General features: G+C 39.7%; 1 protein-coding gene and 1 long non-coding RNA gene across 3 annotated transcripts; both read left to right on the top strand.

The window, feature by feature from the left end:
- Positions 1–251: 251 nt before the first annotated feature.
- LRRC69 (leucine rich repeat containing 69) lies at positions 252–19,239 on the top strand. 2 transcript variants are annotated; one of them, XM_083451260.1, is made up of 8 exons: positions 252–614; positions 3,704–3,830; positions 4,950–5,022; positions 6,194–6,389; positions 7,811–7,882; positions 13,726–13,827; positions 15,854–16,033; positions 17,468–19,239. In XM_083451260.1, exons 1-8 carry the CDS (start codon positions 267–269, stop codon positions 17,576–17,578), a joined length of 1,209 nt encoding a protein of 402 aa, XP_083307386.1. In that variant the 5' UTR covers positions 252–266; the 3' UTR covers positions 17,579–19,239. The 2 variants fall into 2 exon arrangements, with proteins under 2 accessions (XP_083307386.1, XP_083307387.1); XM_083451261.1 differs by lacking the exon at positions 7,811–7,882.
- LOC310682567 lies at positions 7,889–13,063 on the top strand. The gene is made up of 2 exons (XR_014514003.1): positions 7,889–9,062; positions 9,562–13,063. It is a non-coding gene; the product is annotated as an uncharacterized lncRNA (long non-coding RNA).
- Positions 19,240–19,840: the final 601 nt, after the last annotated feature.

Here is a 19,840-nt window from a genome sequence, read left to right as displayed (position 1 = left end):
TAGCTTTTACTATACTTTTTTGTTGCATAGCTTTTTTGTTGTTATCCACCTACAAACAATGCTATTTCTTCTTGTTCAGTTCCTACTGCGCCTTTTTATAAAGAGAAGCAGCCAAAAATCACGACTAGTCGCCCTTATCTCCTCCCCTCGCTGCCCCTGCTTCAACTTCTTATTTGAAGGGACCGGGCATCTGTCTGCGGCTTTCCTAACATTCCCGGACTACAGTTCCCATCACCCACTCCGGGCTCTATGCCACTCCCTTGCGCATGCGCGGTCTCCTCGCGGCCCCTCGTAACGTAGACGCCTGTTACCATGGCCGCGAGGCCTCGGGACAACGCGCCGCTTTCGCCGTTACCATGGCGACGGCGAGGCCTTGTTTACTCCCGCGGTTTCTACGGCGCCGCGGAGCTGACCGGGCCCGAGGGAGAGGAAACATGACGGCGGAGCTACTGCGGGCTCTGCGTGGTGGGCCAGGGACTCGCTGCCTGTCGCTGAAGGCGCGGGGGCTACGCCGCCTGCCGCGGGGGTTGGGGAAGATGAAGGGCCTGGAGAGACTGAGCTTGCGGGACAACAGCCTGCGCCGGCTGCCTCAGGATATGAAGGCTCTGGGCCGGGTGAGGCGGCCCAGCAGATCCTGCGGTCGACTAAGAGGATTCTGCGCCATGGGGCTCCATCCCTCCATCTCTGGAACCACTAGGGTTGCCACCTTTCAGCCCCACCCCCCCAGCCCTGCTCCTATGCTTTTCTGACAGCGCCTTTCCCACCGCGTTATTTAGCCTATGAACCTAGCATGAAAATAAAGTGGTAGGAGTTTTCTTCCCTCAGCTGCTGGTAAAGAGACAGCGCAAGGTGTGGGGGGCATTTGGCAGGCTGGTCAGGACCTGTTCAAAAGCCATCCCTAGCTTAAGGTTACCAGATTTTTTTCAGTGAATCCGGGGACACTTTTCAACTTCAGTGGATTCTGTATGGGGACTGATTTGTAAATCGGGGGACTGTCCCCGGGAAACAGGGACATCTGGTAACCGTAGTCTAGGTCCACAGTGGTTCCCAACCTTTTTTAGGCCATGCCCCACCTAAGCATCTCTAAAATCCTGACACCCCCCTACCCGGTGACATATAATTCTTCTTATTCAAAAAGTGAACTCCTATTCACGTGGAGGAAGCCAAAAAGGCCATTAACTGTTAATAACTCATTCTTGAATTGCCCCCCTTAAAAATCAAATTGCCCCCCTGTAGACCCTGTTGGGAGCCACAGGTCTAGGATAAGCGGTCTAGGGCAATCACTACTACTGTACTCAGGTGGCTTGGGATCTCTGTTCTGCATTGCTCAGCAAAGATGTGGTTAGTGATGCGGTGGTGAAATCTTCATTGGGGAAAAAATAGTACAAAGCATCATCCTAGGGCAGGCATGTCCAACAGGTAGATCGTGATCTACTGGTAGATCATTGGACATCTGTGGTAGATCACTGGTAGATCACAGGCTCCCCCCACAGAACAACTTTGAGTCCGCTAAAAAAAAAGCTGAACAACTTAGAGCTGAACCCCTAAAAAATGGGGTTTCCCTCCTCCCTAAAAAAACTCAACAACTTTGAGCTGAACCCCCCAAAAACGGGGGTAGATCACTGACAGATTTTAATTCAGAAAGTAGATTGCAGCCTCTTGGGAGTTGGCCACCCCTGTCCTAGGGTTTCCAGTTGTGTTGTGGGCTTTTAAAACAAGAGGAACACGTGGTTCTTCTGTAGGTGAGATTGGGCTTGTTCCTTCCGAAAACCCTTTTTTTAGAGCATTTGGGAACTGTAGTGCAGCTTTCTTTGAACAATTCTGCTATTTGTCTTTGCGACAAAATTTTATGCCACTATCAAGTTTTAGATTTCTAATGGAAAGGTAAAGATGCTATAATCTTCATAGTCATAAATAGAGGATGCAAGTGTTCAAAGATAACACTTTCAGGCTCCATTGGTTTCAGTGACAGAGATTTAAGAGCTTTTTAAAAGCTCTGCTTTACCTTTAGAATCAATGGGGGTTAAGGGTGCACAGCGTTTAACTGGACAGTGCCCTTAGTTTCTGGGTTATTTATCATATTAAATTAGGAGAGAACTGGAATCAAGTAGAAGGCATTGACTGAACAGCTGGATTGGGGGTGGAGGGAAGGGAATAGTTCTTTACATCTTTCAATCTAAGCCTTTATTTTTTATGGGTCATAAAAGTGGTTATGGAACTTTTTATGACGGACTGAAACTTGGCAGTAGTATAATTCAACCTGGGACTAATATGCACTTTTTAAAACAACATTTTAAAAATGTTCTGGGAAAACTCAAATTACTTCAAAATACTTTCACAAAGCCCCATGACTGTGGCACGAAAGTGTGTATTTTTCCACAATTGTAAAATATTTATACTTCATGCTGAAAGCAGTGTTGTTGAAAGTGCTGGCTATACCACAATACATAATTATTTTGAGTAGCACTGTGCCAGCCTCTCTTCTCGGAATGGGTGCAGTCCTATCATGCTTTCTCCTTTGGCATAATGGCATATGGTGGATTTATATGGAGAAGTATTTGGTTCTCTTTGCTTCTCCTTCCTAACTCATGTTTTGGAAGAGAAAGAGATACTTGTCTCATCATTTCAGGATGCAGTTTCTGATAGGATTCCAGGCCTACTGTTTAAAGAAGGAAAAGTTAAAATTCCTAGTGAGTGTATTCAAACTCTTGGGCACAACTAACGCAAGTAACTTGGATGGATCAAACCTAGTTCAACCAGCTCTGTATAGCCTAACTAATTAAAATCACAGCATATTACAGACAGAAAGGAGGCTTAGTGCAGAAAAGTGCTTACAGAGAAAATGGCAAAACCACATTCTGTAGCATAAGGTACACTGCAAAAACACAGTGTGATCTGGTGAAATATGCTATTTTAAAAATAATATTGGATTTAGGGTATTTATTTTCTTAGTTTTCAAATAAGAAACTGATTATAATGGACGGAAACTGACTAGATTTCCTCATGTACAAACATGAGCTGTGACTGTTGTCATAAAAAAAGAATGGAGATTTAGGATTCTAGAAGCCCAGCAATACTACAACAGGATGTTGTGTAGCATAGTAGTGTCTTAATAATATGTTTGTGAGTGTGTGTGTGTTTGTTTGAGGGGGTTTACACGGTGCTGAACATTATATTTGGAATTAGGTTCCAGTATTACTGGGTATGTTTTCAGCTTTAAGTTAGTATTTAATAGCATGCATTTAAGTAAATGCATTAAGTAAATTTAAGTAAATGCATTAAGTAAATTCGAAAGCACGCAGTGCAAGTAGATAAATAGGTACCGCTCCAGCGGGAAAGTAAAAGGCATTTCTGTGCGCTACTCTGGTTTGCCAGAAGCGGCTTTGTCATGCTGGCCACATGACCCGGAAGCTGTACGCCGGCTCTCTTGCCCAGTAAAGCGAGATGAGTGCCGCAACCCCAGAGTCGGTCATGACTGGACCTATTGGTCAGGGGTCCCTTTACCTTTACGTATTTAAGAAAATGAATACCATCTAGGCTCAGGCCATGCTTTGGGGCTTCCCATATGCATATGGTTGGCTGCTGTGAGAACAGGATGCTGGACTAATTGGGCCATTGGTTGATCCAGCAGACTCTTCATATGTGTCTGATGTTTTGGTGAAAGAAATGATGCAAGGCTGTTTAATTAAATATTTTATTATAGTTGAAGGTACTAAATTTGGGAAATAATAATTTTGAGGAGGTTCCAGAGCAGCTGAAATACCTCAAGTCTTTGCAGACTCTTCATTTGTTTAGAAACAAGATCACCAGAATATCACCCTTAATATTTGGTAAGCTCATATCACATCCTGCTCAAAATCATTTTAATGTGAGTGTATATAATGTGACATATAATATATTCTATTGTAGAAATTCTGCTCCATAAAAACTTACAGTTCATAAATCATGTTTCTGAATCTATGCTTGTTATCTCATAAACAAGCATCATTGTATTAAATGGAACTTACTTCCAGTTTTTAATTAAAGCGCTTTTACCCAACCCTTCAGCCAATGGAGTCTCCCAGAATTACCTACAGATATTCATAATATAACAGCCCCTCCCCTCCTCTCTCCTCTTTTCATGTTGACAATCTGAAAGATAAGGCACAGCAGGAAAAGTCATTCAGAGGGGAAAGGATTGTAGCATCAGTGAATCCAATTGAATAAATTTGCATATGAGCAAACCCTAATAGTTTTGGAGAAAATGCACTCTTTTTAGATGACGTATACACATCTTGCAGAACATACCATCTTAGAGAAAAACATTTGTTCTTTTGAGATAAGGCAAATTTCTAAGATGGTGCCAGCCTTCTATGACACTTTTCGAGGAGACTATGTTTAAATGTTTTTAATAATCTGTCTTACTTAACATTGTAGCCGTAAATAGTCTCAGTTCCCCAAATGTACGATGTTTGTAATTAATATATATGTAACTGCATGGGCAATCAGGGAGCTTTAGGCTTCTTATGACATTGTAGCCAAGTCTACAAACCTGCTTTCTGTCCTCATTTTGTTCCCTTGCTGTCATTCTGTCCACACTGCCCTAGGAGTAACTTCCCTTTATTCAGGAGAACTTTCTTGCAAGCAACTATGTATAGAACTGGACTGCTATTGTTCCTGTTCCATACTGTGGATTATCCTATCATTGACTCCCATTTTGAGTTTCCCATGACTCTGTCCGGTCACCTTTCTGAGGATATACTTCCTTTATATCCTTTGGCAACACTTCATATTCCCCTTGAAACCGTGTACTGTACTTACCTAGTAAACAAATGAAATGATCACCCATGTTACATTGTTGATCAATAAAAACACACACTGTAATGACAAAAATGGAATGCAATGGCATTAAAATGCATATTCAGGTCTATATAGATAATACATACTTTATCTTAAAACTGTCTTTACAGATGGATTGCAAAATTTAGTACTCCTCAATCTGAACAACAACCAACTTAGTTATCTTCCTCCAGAGATACAAAGGTAACTACTATAATTTTGAAGTTTTACCTAAGCTGCCTATACCATTATTTGGTAGTATGAGACATAGCATTTGCCCATGTTTATCTGGGCAGAAGGTGTGATATATTCCTTAATACTGAATGGCAAAAACAATAAAATATAGCAAGTTATATGCCTTATTTTGGTTCCACACTTCACACTTTTTGGACAATAGCAGCAGAAAAAAGAAAATAACACCAGTGCCCTCCCCAGTCATCTTTTGTTTGAGACTCTCTAGCTGTACTAAAAATTGCTTCTGTTCTGTCCATGTTAGTGTTACATCAGGTAGACCTAAGTTCTCATTTAGTCACATTAGGATTGCAAAAAGGCTCCTATAGAAATCTTAAGCTAGATATTTAAACATAATGTTTTGTAGTATTGTACGCTTTATAGGGTTTAGGTTCCATCCCTGTCAGCAGCCATTCCTTTATTATTATATATTTATTTATACCCCACTTGTTTCCTTGATGGGAATCAAGGCAGCTTACAAATAAAAACAAGAATATAGAGAAAAATAAAATAAAAATATAGAGAAAAACAACAATAATTAAAAACAATTAAACATTTAAATAGAAATAAAACCATATACAGTATATATATATAATTTGTTTTAAACATACAAATAATTACAATAAAAACAGCACAGCACCAGCCCTTTCATTCAAAGCAGTCAATTCCCCAAAGCCTGTTCAAAGAAGGTCTTCACCTGCTGGCAGAAGGACAACAAAGAGGGAGCCAGTCTAGCTACTACAGGAAGGGAGTTCCACATTGAGAAGGCCCTTTCCCATGTCCCCATTCCTTGAGACAATGCCAGGCCTACTTGCTCCTTTGATGATAAACAGTTACTTATTGGGCTGCTACATCTTCAGTTGATTGTGCTTAGTTACAGGGTTAACTCTGACCTATGAGAAACATAACTCTGACCTATGAATTAAAAACTACCACATTAATTTTGAGTTTTAGTGCTTTTTTTCTATACCTTTATTGGCAGTAAGGTGATTGAGGTACATTCACTTGATAGACTAATTAACAACTTTTAATCCTGTTTTGTATTAAAATCTATCTAGATGCAGATGTGTAGACCAACATTCACTGGTAAACATACAAAAGAAAAATAGAGTTGGAGGCTTGGAATTCTTTGTTCCTTTCATAGGCTTGAACATCTTGAATGCTTGAGTTTAGACAATAACCAACTGCAAAAAATCCCCAAAGAATTCTGTTATCTCCGAAAGTTGTGTGAACTCCATTTGTTCAACAATTCCATCACTGTGCTCCCTGAAGAGATTAAATACCTGAGAAAACTCAAGATCTTGATTTTGGCAAGAAATCAAATAGAAGAACTTCCTGATGTGAGTAGTGGTGTGCTTTGAAAACTGTGTCTTCTTGAGACCAATACAAAAGTCATATGCAGTTTGTACAGGGATTAATTTATTTTTTAAAAAATCAGCTTGTGTTGTGCAGACTGTTTATAGCCAGTTAGCACATCATGGTAAGCCATAGTTAATGGTTTACTGTGTGTGCCCCTTAGCTGATTTGCTCTTCCCTGCTCACACTGGGAAGAAGCAAGCCACAATCCCTTACTTAGCATTACATCTGAACCAGTGATCATGCTTTATTTCACTCCAAGCAAACAACAGTCAGTAAACCAAGAACCACCTGTGCCTATAACTACTACTACTACTGCTACTACTCTGAGTAGAATTTAGTTAGCTACAACCTAGAATCTGTTATGTTTTGCTAAACTAAGAAGGTGCAGGGAATTCATATAAGCACATTATTGATATTCACCATATGGGAAATGCTCAGCCCTGAAAATACCCGTTGTTGTTGTTGTTGTTTAGTCGTTTAGTCATGTTCGACTCTTCGTGACCCCATGGACCAGAGCACGCCAGGCACTCCTATCTGCCTCCCACAGTTAGGTCAAACTCATGCTGGTAGCTTCAAGAACACTGTCCAACCAGAAAATACCCTAACATTACAATTAATCAAGAATTACCATGGGTGGCCTAAAGGAAAATACATTTTGCTTTGGATGAAACCTCACCTTGCCTTTCTGCTTTGCTGCCTGCTATGCCCAGAATTGCTTCCCAAAATACCACTGTGATATTGTGTTTCTCTTCCTTCAAATCCCTCATTTTCTTTGAAGCCTTTAGCAGAACCGCCCAGTTACTATTCACTACTGAAACTAAGGGCTTGTCCACACTTCCTCTTGTCCCGCTGCTTTCCCCTGGGGAAAACTGCTCTTTAGCGCTCAGTCAGAGCAAATGGCAATTTGGGTTTTCCCTGGTTTACTATTTCTTCCAGTCTAAGCGGGTTTTCTCTTGGAAAGGAGTGAGGGGAAAACCACCTGGACCCATGCCTAGTAACCACGAGTCAAGCAGAAAACTGCTTGGACCCATCCTTTCTAGGCACGGCATAAGCGGAAGTGTAAATAAGCCCTCTGCCTAAGTAAGTGCGAATAACCTACATACATATTCTTTCCCTATCTGTCTCACCTCTATCATCTGTGTCATCTTTTGTTACCTTCTGTATCAATTTTCAATTTGTAAATATACCCCCAGAGAGGTAAATATTCTAAATTGTTTTAATACCAACTAAAATCTAGCCCCTCTTAGAATACATTTTCAGCTTTCCCTGTATGATTTTTGTCTCCCACTTCTGACAACTGTTTTATTTTTGTTCTTTCACCTCTGATGTCCGAGTCAATATAATTTACTTTAATATTGCTAAGGCTCCTTTGGCTTTTACTAAATTTATCGTTTTTCACTAGGGACTTTGCAAATTGAAGAGGCTTAGAGTTCTAGATGTAGCTGGAAACAATATCCAGATCTTCCCAACAGCAGTAAGTAGGACTATTAATAGGTCTCTTCAGTGGAATAATCTGTACATTATGAAAATTAGTAAAATGGATTTCAGAAACATGAAGCAGGAATGCATTTTTAGTAATATGCTTGTATTAGTTATAAAAATATACCTGATTTGGATTCTTGTTTATGTGGATTCTTCCTGAACTATGCAGGGTAGTGGTGGTCCACCCCAAATCAGCAGGACCTCCACTCAGTTTAGGGGAATTCTTCCTTCTGCCACCAACCTTTTGTTTCCCATCCCACCTTGTTCAGAAGGGCCCCCCAACCTACTGGAGAGGCTTTGTGGGTGACACAGGTAGTGCAGGAGGGGGCAGGGAGGAAGGGAAAATGAAGGGAAAGAAAACTTTCATTCCATGAACGTCTTTAACTTACCTTAAGATCCATACCAGCAAGAATAGTCAGAAAATACTGGGATGCAGTTGGTTAACAACCGTATAGTATGGATATACCATAAAAAGTGATTGAGCAAAGGATGGCAATTCTAGTAACTGGAGCAGCAGGCAGGAAAGTTGCCCAATGTGAAGGGCAGTATGCCTACAGCTCTCTGGACCCCAACGCCACCCAGTATATAGAAATGCTTACAGAGGATGTTTGAATGCATTCTGCAATAATATCAGCAAACACCTGAGGGCAGCACTACATAATGTCACACTGCTCAACTCAGTTTCTTACTAATACAGAAAAGCCAACTGGAAAAGTTAACCCGCAGAAAATAATTTTCTTGAACATTTGAATGTTCAGTCTTTGCATATGGTTTCACAGTATTCCAGTTTATCTGACCAACAGCCTTTAGCCACAAAGTGATTTCCTACTGCAGGTACATTACATGGCAAACTTTTTCTTTTCCTTTTTTCTTTTTCGCAACTACAACTATGTTTGCTGCTGAAGCATGGACAGCATCTCCTTGTGCTCACGTGTGTTTCATATATTTGTGTACCTGAATATATCATGGCATTGTTGCAGAAAGCACTCGTTTGATACCAGCATTAAATGTATTTGATGTGTAATGCAAAGAGCTGCCATTACACATTAATGACTCAGGTTCCCTACCAAAAACGACCCTAATATGAGGTAGTGTGTGGTAGTTGCCTAAGGCAAGAGATAATAGGTTCCATTAAATTTTAGTAGAGTGGAAGGCAGAGGTCTGGCCCAGGGGTCTGCAACCTTTAAGACAAAAAGAGCCACTTGGACCCGTTTCCGAAAAAAACAACAACTGGGAGCCGCAAAACTCGTCATTATAAAAATAACTTTTTTGTCACTTTTTTATTATTTCTTTGTTTGACCCCTCAGAATTACTCCTCCTCATAGAAATAAATGTTAAATTAACAATTTACCTTTTTGTGTGTGTGTTCTTCACTCCCCTTCAAAACAGTGACCAGCGTACATGCCCCCTTTCAATGCAGTGACCAGCGTACATGCCCCTTACAATGTAGCGGGCGGGCGGGAAGGTGACGTTGGGACGGTGCGTGACTAACGCACGCACCGCCCCATGCGACGTCACAGCCAGTACAGTGCCCGCCACAGTGGGGAGTGTCGGGGCGCACAATGCGCCTCCTCCCCTCGCTAGTATCTGCCCCGGAGCCACGGCAAAGGTGTAAAAGAGCCACATGCGGCTCCGGAGCAGCGGGTTGCAGACCCCTGGTCTGGCCTATAGGGCACAACCCAGGAAAGGGCTTTCTAAGCAACATCAAGATGAACAGGAATGTGAAATAGTACTCTGCAACATCCATTCTTTTCAGCTAGGCTTGTACAGGAGAACCTTCTGTTATTTAGTGTGAAGAAGCGGGCACCATTTGTGTTTCCTGCTTTGGTCCAGGCCTGTTTCTTTACATTAGCAATCTCTACTCTGTTGTGTGAAGCAATGAATTTAACATATCATGCTGTACTATACTTACCATTCCTGATGGAAATAGAAGAGTAGCATGGTGCAAGTTATGTGCAATTTCAGGGGTGTCGAGGCAAACTGAGTCATTCATAATGGAACTATTAAAAACGATACTGCTAGCAAAATAGAAAAGACATCTTTAACTAGCAACAAACAACTACTGAAGAAGACCAGAAGCCATCTGTAAGCATAAGAAAGCCTGTATTTTAGGAATTCAGTTTCTGAAACTTGCTTGAAGAGATACCCATCTATGAATTCAAGTAATCAACTTCAAATTCAAGATATAGCATTTAAATATAAAGTTTGATTAGGTATAATTTGTTAGCAGTACTTTTCTAAAGGGTTCTTTTTGTGGTATTTGCCTTATCTACTTCTTTTGATGAGTTTATCATTCATAATGAAAGCCACTATCCTTCTACTTGTTAGAAGTGGCTTTCTAGTCTTCCACCTGACATCTGTGATGGACACAATAAATTCATCTCTTCCATTTGAGAGCATAGTAGAAAATACTTTACTGAGGAACTAGTGTTCTCATATGCATACATTATACTTTTACATGTGCAAAGGCCCTTTTCTAGATTATTTTGGCTGTACTTTAAAACATTTCAGAAGGAAAATATTCAACAAATTATGAAACTCCAAACAAGCATGTTATCAAACCAAATAGATTTTGGAACTAGAATGCCTTCTTGCACCTATCATTTTACATGTACTAGAATTATGTAAATTAAAAGGAAAGAAAGGTTGCAAGTATTCTGTAATGTAAACAGTGCGTATATTGGCATGAAAATATGGCTCTTTTGAACTATAAAACTCACATAATGGTGGGGGGAGGATATAAAGTTTGTCTGTGAGCCAATTTGTATTTGGGCAGAAATAAAGGATTCATTTTTTAAAGGATATTTGCAGCCAAACAGACCTAGATTTAGAAAAGAATTGAGTATTTCTCCCAATGGAAAAAGAATTGGCACTATCCACACACAGCTGAGTACATCTAACTTTTGAAAGGTGGTCTTGAGACTCCAATTTTACATGTGTGCATTAAGATGCAGTTAGCCCCTAAGTCAGTTTAAGAGGCAGAGTTAAGCACTTCAATATTCTAGCATTTAAATAAGGGATTTGAAAGTGTTGGAACATGTCAGTTTTATGGATATTTGCTCTGAAGTAACATTTTTTGAGTTCAATGCAACTTCCTTCTCCCAAGTAAGTATGCATAGAAAAATTCCTTAGAACCATGTCAATACTGTTTAATTTTGTTACTTTAAAAAATATTTAGAGAGTTCTTATCACACAACTGCCCAGATTATAATTGTTGAAGAATTGTGCTTGTTGCAACAGTTAACTGCCATTTATGCTTTGCTGAAAATGCAAACAAATACCTAGCCTATATTCTGCTGAGCCTTTTAAAGGATTGTTGGTATAATCGACCTAAATTTAAGCACTTTTAAGTCCCACTGTTTTCAGTGTTAGCACATTTAAAAACTTTTCCATTGAAATCAATGGGCTTTAAGAGTTTTAACTTTGGCTGGATTAATAAATATCTGCTAAGTTCATTGTCATGAACACCTAGTAGTCATTTTTTATGTGGAACCTGTGCTAGCTATAGAACTCAAGTTCCAAACTTACTGATCTGTTCTTCACTATATTTTATGAGAATGAAATCATCTTTTGACGTTTCTTGTAAAGGAGATTTTGGATTACACCTCAGAGATTCTGTCATAGTTATAATTTGAAGGAAAAAAAAGCTGTAAGAAAGTGATATATTTTTATGGTGATTGCTACAAACTATGTGACCCAGAATGTAATTGCCTATTCACTCATCTTGCCCTGGAGGTATGAACTTTTTAATGTCACAAAATCTCAAGCTTTCATTTGTGGAAAGACAATAAAAGGTTTTACAGATATACCAGCTGCACAGAATCCTCTCTCTGTGTTTATACGTTTAATACAGGTGTTCTCAGTAAGTCAAGGTCTTCTAGCTTTGCTTACATTGAGTAGTTGCTTATATAATATCAGCAGAATTGTTATCTATCGATTTACCTATCTTTGTATGCTCTATCTAATAAAACAGAGTTAGATAAGCTTAGGTTGTTTCATAAAACCACACGGTATCAAATTAAGCTAAATGCAATATTATTAAGCAAATTTCTATTATGCACTTCCTCTCAAAGGAGCCCACTTAATATTTGCTTATGTAGCATATGAACTTGTGATTTAAAATAATTTTTACTGATTTGTCAGTGGAAAGTATTCATAGACCAGAATGTGTATAAGAGGAATAGTAACCATTAAAGAAGGAACAAAGAGTCAGTACCATTTATTTCAAGATGGTTTGTAAATTACTTAGAGAAATTTCATGAAACCATAAAGAAAAAATACATTCTTGGATGGTTTTCTAGCAAACAGCACAGTGTGTCAGGTCCCTTTGGTAGCTCTAGAAATCAAGGGTATAATAACTCAACTTGTTACACAGTTGACAGTGGGGATGGCCTAACTATGAATAGTTTCTTCCAGATCCATTTGAATAGCTTTTTGTCCCTGGTCAGCTACTATTTTTATGGTAAGCCCATTGCACATAATGGACTTCTGGAAAGTCCTTTTGCCAAAGTCACCATGCTCTGTAAAGTCTGTCCTGCCTAAGGCCTGGAAAATGGGTGGTGGTGTTGTCTTGTTCTGTGGTAAGGTGAGGGTCAGGCTAGGTGCAGAACAACACAATGCTAAGTAGGCACAGGTGGGATGCAAGGTGAGGTGAGGCAAGGCTCAGTCTGTAAGCAGAGGAAGGCAAGGTGAAGGCTGGATGTGAATCTCAGACTGTGTTATAGGATACCGCTTCAGCAACAAAACCAACTGGTAGCAGCTACATCCCAGTTGTTAGCCCTGTCTGTACAGCAGAGCTTTCCAAACTTTCCCCTGTTTTAGACATACATCATTTTGCAACACAGTATTCAGGTTTACTAGCAAACCAGAGGTTAAACTAACCCCTTTCCAGCCCTGGGAGGAGCATGGGGAGCAGTCATATGACACACCTACACGCTGCAGCCGACATTAACATGTCATGACACACATTTTGGAAAGCTCTGCTGTAGAGGAAGGTACTTCTTCAGTTGAAGGGTGCCACCTGCTATAGTAATGTCCTGCTGCAATTAAGCCTCTGGTCTCTCTGGGACTTCAGCAATGGAGTCCTCTGAGGACAGCAGTGCTTAATTTTTGGACTGGAGGGGCACCAGCTGCAGACTTTGATTAGACCCCTCTGGTGCTTACTATTTTTTTTTTTTAGATGCAAGTTTAAACAACGAATTGAACATGAAATAGTTTGGCCCTGATTTAGTTCACAGGGACTTTCTTCCAAATCAGTATGCCTATTTTTGCAACTGCAATCAAAGTCTAATACTAAAGCAGCCAGCAGTATCAACATGCCAAGCTGGAGATCTCATGGGGTAGATGCTCCTGCCTGACCTCGCTTTAGAGTAAGGGTGGCTAACCTGTGACCTGAATTTGATCTGCCAAGCTACAGGAAGTTGCCTGCAACTTTTATCTGATCAGGAGATAAAACGCCCTGCCTTCTCATTGGAAATGACATTTGGTAAACTGAGGTCCAGCTCCGAGGGCCTTCTGGCGGTTCCCTCACTGCGAGAGGCCAAGTTACAGGGAACTAGGCAGAGGGCCTTCTCAGTAGTGGCGCCCACCCTGTGGAATGCCCTCCCATCATTTGTCAAAGCGATAAACAACTACCTGACATTCAGAAGACATCTGAAGGCAGCCCTGTTCAGGGAAGTTTTTAATATGTGACATTTTAGTGTATTTTTCATCTTTGTTGGAAGCCGCCCAGAGTGGCTGGGGAAACCCAGCCAGATGGGCGGGGTACAAATAAAAAATTATTATTATTTGTTGAAAGTATTGATGTTTCCTGTATTTCTTGTGTTGTTTAAACAGATGGAAGATCTTGAACTGGAGGAACTTTATTGTGAAAGTAATCCATTGCTTCAGAAACATCCAGTTAGTGCCATACAAGAGGAGGACATTTTGACTCTTAAGGTTACTGGAGAAAACCTTTCAAAATTATAGATAACAATGGACTAACTTAAGTCCACAGATTTTAGTGGGTCATCTCTGGGTATGACTTAGTTGAATACCACCCTATAGTTTAAAAATGACTTTTTCAGATTTCAGAGTAATGAAATCCTTGTTATTCAAACCATTCTATATAAGCATTCTGTATTCCAAGATAAAGTTTTACTTACTAAAAATGATCCTTAGTCTGGTGGACAGAGTTTGAAATTAAGTTAATTAAAGTTTCAGGATTCTGATAAATTGTAGTGATTTCTTGGAAAATAATAATAGATGCTATGGTGGAAGCCAATCACTTTCCAACAGTATTTAAGTACAGAGGAAAAAAAGTTAATAGTAGCTGTTTCTACCCGTTCCTTTTAAAGAGCACAAACACTGAATGAACACTGTTTCTGCCCCGTCCTTTTAAAGAGCAAAATGTTAGTGAAACCTATGCAACTCTCCAAAGATTGAAAAATGCTGAAATACTTGGGGAAGATATTTAAAATCACATACAAGAGCACAGTTCTATATAACAGCCACAAAAAAGCACTGAAAGGCACAGGACTGTAACAACAGTATATTAATGAGAAGAAGTTTTCAATAAGGTAGACAATGTGTATATTTCATGAAGACTTACAAAGAACCATATAGTACAAAAGTAATTGTTGCTGCATTGAATGATGCTCTAAGCAGCTGAAAGCAGACCAGCTTCCTGATAAGGTCTGGTTTTGACTCTTCCCCAGATGATAGCACCTCAAAAACATTTCAAGGCCCTGAGTGTGGCGAGTATTGGGACAATGTCTTAGCTTAATGCCTAGCCATGTGTCTTGGAGCTCTGTTGTGAACTTCTGAACTAACCTGTAGTCTGATATGTGTTTGGGCGTTGTAGTGAATTTTGGAATAAAGCCTTTAACAATAACCAAGCTGAGAATTTGAGCACCACATCCACAAGTGGGTCTGTGAAAAAATGTGTCTGTGAAAGGCTGCAAATGTACTTTATGGCCATGTATATTGTGTGGCTTCAGCAAACTGCATCTCAATTGCTATAAATAAATTTGCTTTTCTCTTACAGTGAGCCATTTTATATTCCCATAGGATTCTATGGCTACTCTTTTTGGTTCTGTTTGAGTTAATGATTTTGCAATGAGTAATAAGTTAAAAGCTAACTTGGTTTTTTAAAGACCTTAACACAAATCTAAATTTTAAAGAAAAAACAGAAATTATTTCCAAATTATATAAAATTAACCTCCCTGGGCTGGGGCCTGCATATATCTTTTTGCAAAGAGCTCAGCGAATCATTCATAATTACAAAATAAGTATTTTTTGCTGGAAAAAAAGCAGAATGGAGCAATCTGAGCATTTTCAGGACATCTTTGACAAAAAGGATTAGCTATTTCAGTATTAATTTGAGGATAGAATTCTCGCTCAAATTGTAAAATAACAGATTAATTTGGAAGCTTTAAAATTGATTGCATCTTGTAAATAGTTATACAAATAGCACTGAATTCTTTAACTGGCTGTCTGTGGGTAGAAAAGTCTAGCATGCTTCGTGAAATCAATAAGCACTCTGTCAGGAAAAAGGAACATGTTCAGATAGGAATACAGGGAGCTACCATCTAGCTCAGTATTGTCCACACTGGCTGGCAGCAGCTCCCTCCCTCCAAGTTCCATCAACAGACACTGATTGAAAAACGTCCTTCCTGGAGCTAGATTTGAGTGTGGCACCTGATCTGTCCTTTACAATAAATTCACAGTGCCTCATGGTTACCGCACGTCTGGAGATAGAGAGAACAACTCTTTTACCCCTATCAGGCAGAGCCTTTTGCAAACAGAGCTGTGCAACTTGGGGTAAAAGGCTACAAAGGCCCATCTGGATAAGAGATTATTAAAATATGGAGCCATATGCTCACAGAGTCTCCTGCTAAGTGTCCGGGGTTAAAAGCATTCACTTTGAGGTTCTCTTGCAAGTCTTTTGAATAATATAAGCCATTCTGTCTTTTTAATCATACAGGAACTAACAGCAAGATTTATTCTTGATCAACTGGAAAAGAAAAACTTTAATTTACACAGGGCGCTAAAGCAGAACTTAAATGCACAGAAGATGCTTGCCCATAAACAAGAATGTGCTCAGTGCAGACGTGGCTTTCTGGGCATGTGGCTAGAATGTGTACAGTTCGTGGATATAAGACAGGTAATTTTTCCTGAATCATGTATTATTTAAAGCTGGGTTCATTGCATCACCAGACTTTTGCTAGGTTCTGCTGCGGCATGTTTTCCACGAGCACCTTCAAAATCTATTGTTTTCTTTCTGCATGTGTGCATTAAAAATTATTGGGTCCCAGTTATAAGGAGAATATTACTGGTTCAGCATTTGGTTTCCATCAGTGGCCAACCATCTCCTATCTAAACTATTTCAGCTTTCTCTGTTTTTTAATACCACTTCTGCTGTTATTTATTAATTCACTTATCTCATCTGTAATCTCGTGTTTTCTTTGACTGAGTTCCATTTGTTTATGTAATTTGTATCCCACCCTTCATTCAGAGACACATTTCAGCCTCACAAACTCATGACAGTGGCCCCTGAACCTGATCCGGCAATTAGGTGAGACCTAGGAGATCACCTAGGCAGGGTCAGTGGCCAGTTTAAATGTGCCACGCAGAACCTGAGGGTTACTTTTCTCATGCAGCACCCTTCTGCTACATCTCAAACCAAGATTTGTCATTCCAGGTGTTATACTAAAGCAGATCGGTTCTTGGTTTGATGGCTACTCAGAAACCCTGGTTTGTCTGGTGGCATTGTTTCAGATATCATAAAAACCACAGGTCTGAACCATCTATGGCTGTTACCATGGGGTATAAAACTCAGTACCTCCTCTTGTGCACATGCAAATGTCAGTAGAAAGATGTCGCCTTATATGGGAACCATAACTTGATAGTGGCCGCTGGCAGTTCCACTACCATGGTGAAAGGGTCACTAGGGAGAGGACACACAGATTACGCCCCCCCCCAAGACTGCTAGGATTAATCTCTGGACTAAGGGAGGACATAAGATCATGGAAGCTCAGACAGAATCTCTACATAAAATATTATGTTTCATAATAGAATCAATATTTCTCCTGGGTAAGGTCTCTGAAAGGACACTGCATGATGCCCTTTCTTGAGGCTTGTGCTGAAGTGGCAAATCTGACACTGTTTCCTAACACCTCATCAACAGGGTATAACATCTTGATTTTCAGTTTCACCGTCCTGCTCCTCCAATTACTAATTTTGAATGCCATCCAGTAAATTAGCTTTCCCTTGACTCCTGCTGGCCCATTTCCCCACCAGATTACATAGCGCTGGATTGTTCTTCTCGCAGATGTAAAATTCCTGCTGCCTTTCTATTTAGAGATAAATGTGCGAGGGCAACTATAGCTCTGACACAAACATTATTAATTTTAAACATCATTTCAGCCAGCTATTTTGTTGTTCATTTTGTCTGAGCAAATCTGAATGTAAGGGTTGACTGTGTTGTGTCAGAGAGGTTCATGAGGACCCCTGCATCGCTACAATTTATAAAAATGAATATGCTCTGTAAAATACGCTAACAGTTATGCTGTTATATTTTCCCCTTTCTTTTTAAAAGCGAATGAAGACTAGCAGAAACTTGGAGCTCTTACCTGTCAAGGCACTTCTGTGCTCATACAAATGCTTTAATCAGAGCGGCCATGAACTCTTTGGGATTGCTGTACCCTAGAGCAAGCAATAAACCCAGGATCTCACCCAGCTGGCAAGTTGCAACTATTTGTGACACTCTTAAGAACGGAAACAGAACACAGCATTTTGTGCTATATCCATATTCAATGTGAAATACACAGTTGTGTTGGAACAATGGTGGCAGAGAAGTGATTTAGTGGTGGGCAGGAATTATTTCCTACAGCTGTACAGTTGGTGTGTTTTGGCAGCCTTGACTCTCCTTCTGAAAATGGATGAAGTTAATGGCATTGTTTAACAGTGAGGTAAAAGTTTTATAATGTAAACTCTAACTAGCCTAGGTTACTGTGGTTTCTTTTGGCTTCTCTGTTATGATCCATGCACCTTAATCTGAAATTCTGATAAGTGTTTCTCCCCCCCTGAAGATTTAGGGTCAGACCTTAAAACTGCAAAAGAACACTTTTAACGTGTGTCCAGTGATTACGTAGTGCTTGATTTCCATTATAAATCCTGTTTTCTAGAAGTTTATAACTTGGCTTTCACATTTGGCATGCATAATTTTCAACACAGAAGAAAATGTGTTGGAGCGTTTTTAAAAAGAAAGGGAATTGGTACATATTAAGAAGGATTTCTTTGCTCATAGGAACTTTGATTATAAGAAAGCTGTGTATCCTGGCAACCTTTGGAAAAAAGAACATTCCATGGAGAAGCAAGCAGTTTGATAGGACGTTCACATGCTTGCTTGCTTTTCCACTTTTATTTCTTTGCATGTTTTGTCTTCAGTGTTTCCAGTGCTATTTTACTAGAAAACTCGCCTTGTTCTCTTATAATGGCAAAGGCGCCCACCTGAGAGGTGCCGGAACTGAAAAAAGGTATTTCTATGCTGCAATTCCTCCTGGTTTGCAATTTGCATTCTCATCTCATGTAATTAATTGCAGTGCTACAGAAAACAGGGCTGTTTCTTAAACTTGATCCTAAATTTAAGCATGTGGATTGACTTTACTGTTTACATACAGAGATCATTCGTGTTCTGATCTAAACAAAGAAAGATGTATCTAAATTTGAAATAGTAAGTAGAACCATGTACTTCCCTAAATTGCAGATATTTTGTATACGACTGCCCCCCCCTTTTAAAGAGAAAGCATTCTCTGTCACACAGTTACTTGGAAATCAAGCGAAACTCAAATGAGTTCCTAGAATGAAACTAGTGACCACAGTCAAGACAGCATTCAGCATTTCAGGTGTAAACCCCAGCTTTGCACACCGCTCATTTTCAAGAAAGCTGTAAAAATGTGTTTTCTGTCTTGAAGATTGAGACATCAGAATGAAAGCTGATGTCAGCATCTAGAATACTGTTCAGTTTTTCAAGTACAGGCCCTGGCTTGCACCCCTCCTCCCTTGACAAAGGTCAAGGGTGTGCAAAATAGATTAGAATCAGCAGGGCTTTTTTCAGCTGGAACTTGCCAGTTCCGGCACCTCTCAGGTGGGCAACATTGCCATTATAAGAGATGTTCTCTTTTTCTAGAAAAATAGCACTGAAACAGATGTCTGAAGTGGAGACTCTCAAACACAGTTCTTCACTAGTGCATAATGATTTCAAAATGTAATTGCATTTGTCAAGTGATAGTTACATAGAAACAGCACTTCTTAGGCAGTATGTTTTAGCTTACAATATGGGGAAGAATAAAGACCCTGTTTAAAATATTTATTGGTACATGGTATTATCTGAAAATGCATCTGATACTTGCTTTTTATGAACACAGTTGTAGTGAGCAAAAGGATTCAGAAAGGTCTATTGATTCAACTGTCAAATAAATAGTACTCTTTAGTAAAAGCAATGTGACCAAAAAGGCATTTGACGTTTTATTCAAGTGGAAAAACTCTTCAGATTTATCCTAAGGATGAATGAATGGTTGAAATCAGTGGTGCTTTAGTTGCAATACATTTATCTCATTGATTGCCGCATCACTTGAGTACAGGTATCGGATTCAGAGTTAGTTAGCTTGAAAAGGTATCTGAAGGAACCCCAGCCCTAGAAGCAAGTGTCTACATTTTGCAACTTGCCATAATATTTTGTTCCACCAAGAAGATGCCTGTGCCAAATACTTTTCCGGCTTATCCTTGCTGAGATACCATGAAAGTTCATGACATCCTTTTCAGTTACAATAGGAAGCAGTGCTTGTGTTTTTTTAATCCACCCTTTTGCAACAGACCAGAAACAACTTGAGAAGAACTTTCACGTTTGTTTACATTTACTTGAGTTTTTCAGTGGCTCTCTTACGTGATCATTCTTATCGGAAACTAA

This window comes from Podarcis tiliguerta (genome assembly GCF_965153285.1).
Source record: "Podarcis tiliguerta genome assembly, chromosome: 7".
NCBI lineage: Eukaryota > Metazoa > Chordata > Lepidosauria > Squamata > Lacertidae > Podarcis > Podarcis tiliguerta.
Note: the sequence above shows the minus strand (reverse complement) of the source record. Positions and strands in the feature narration are given on the sequence as shown.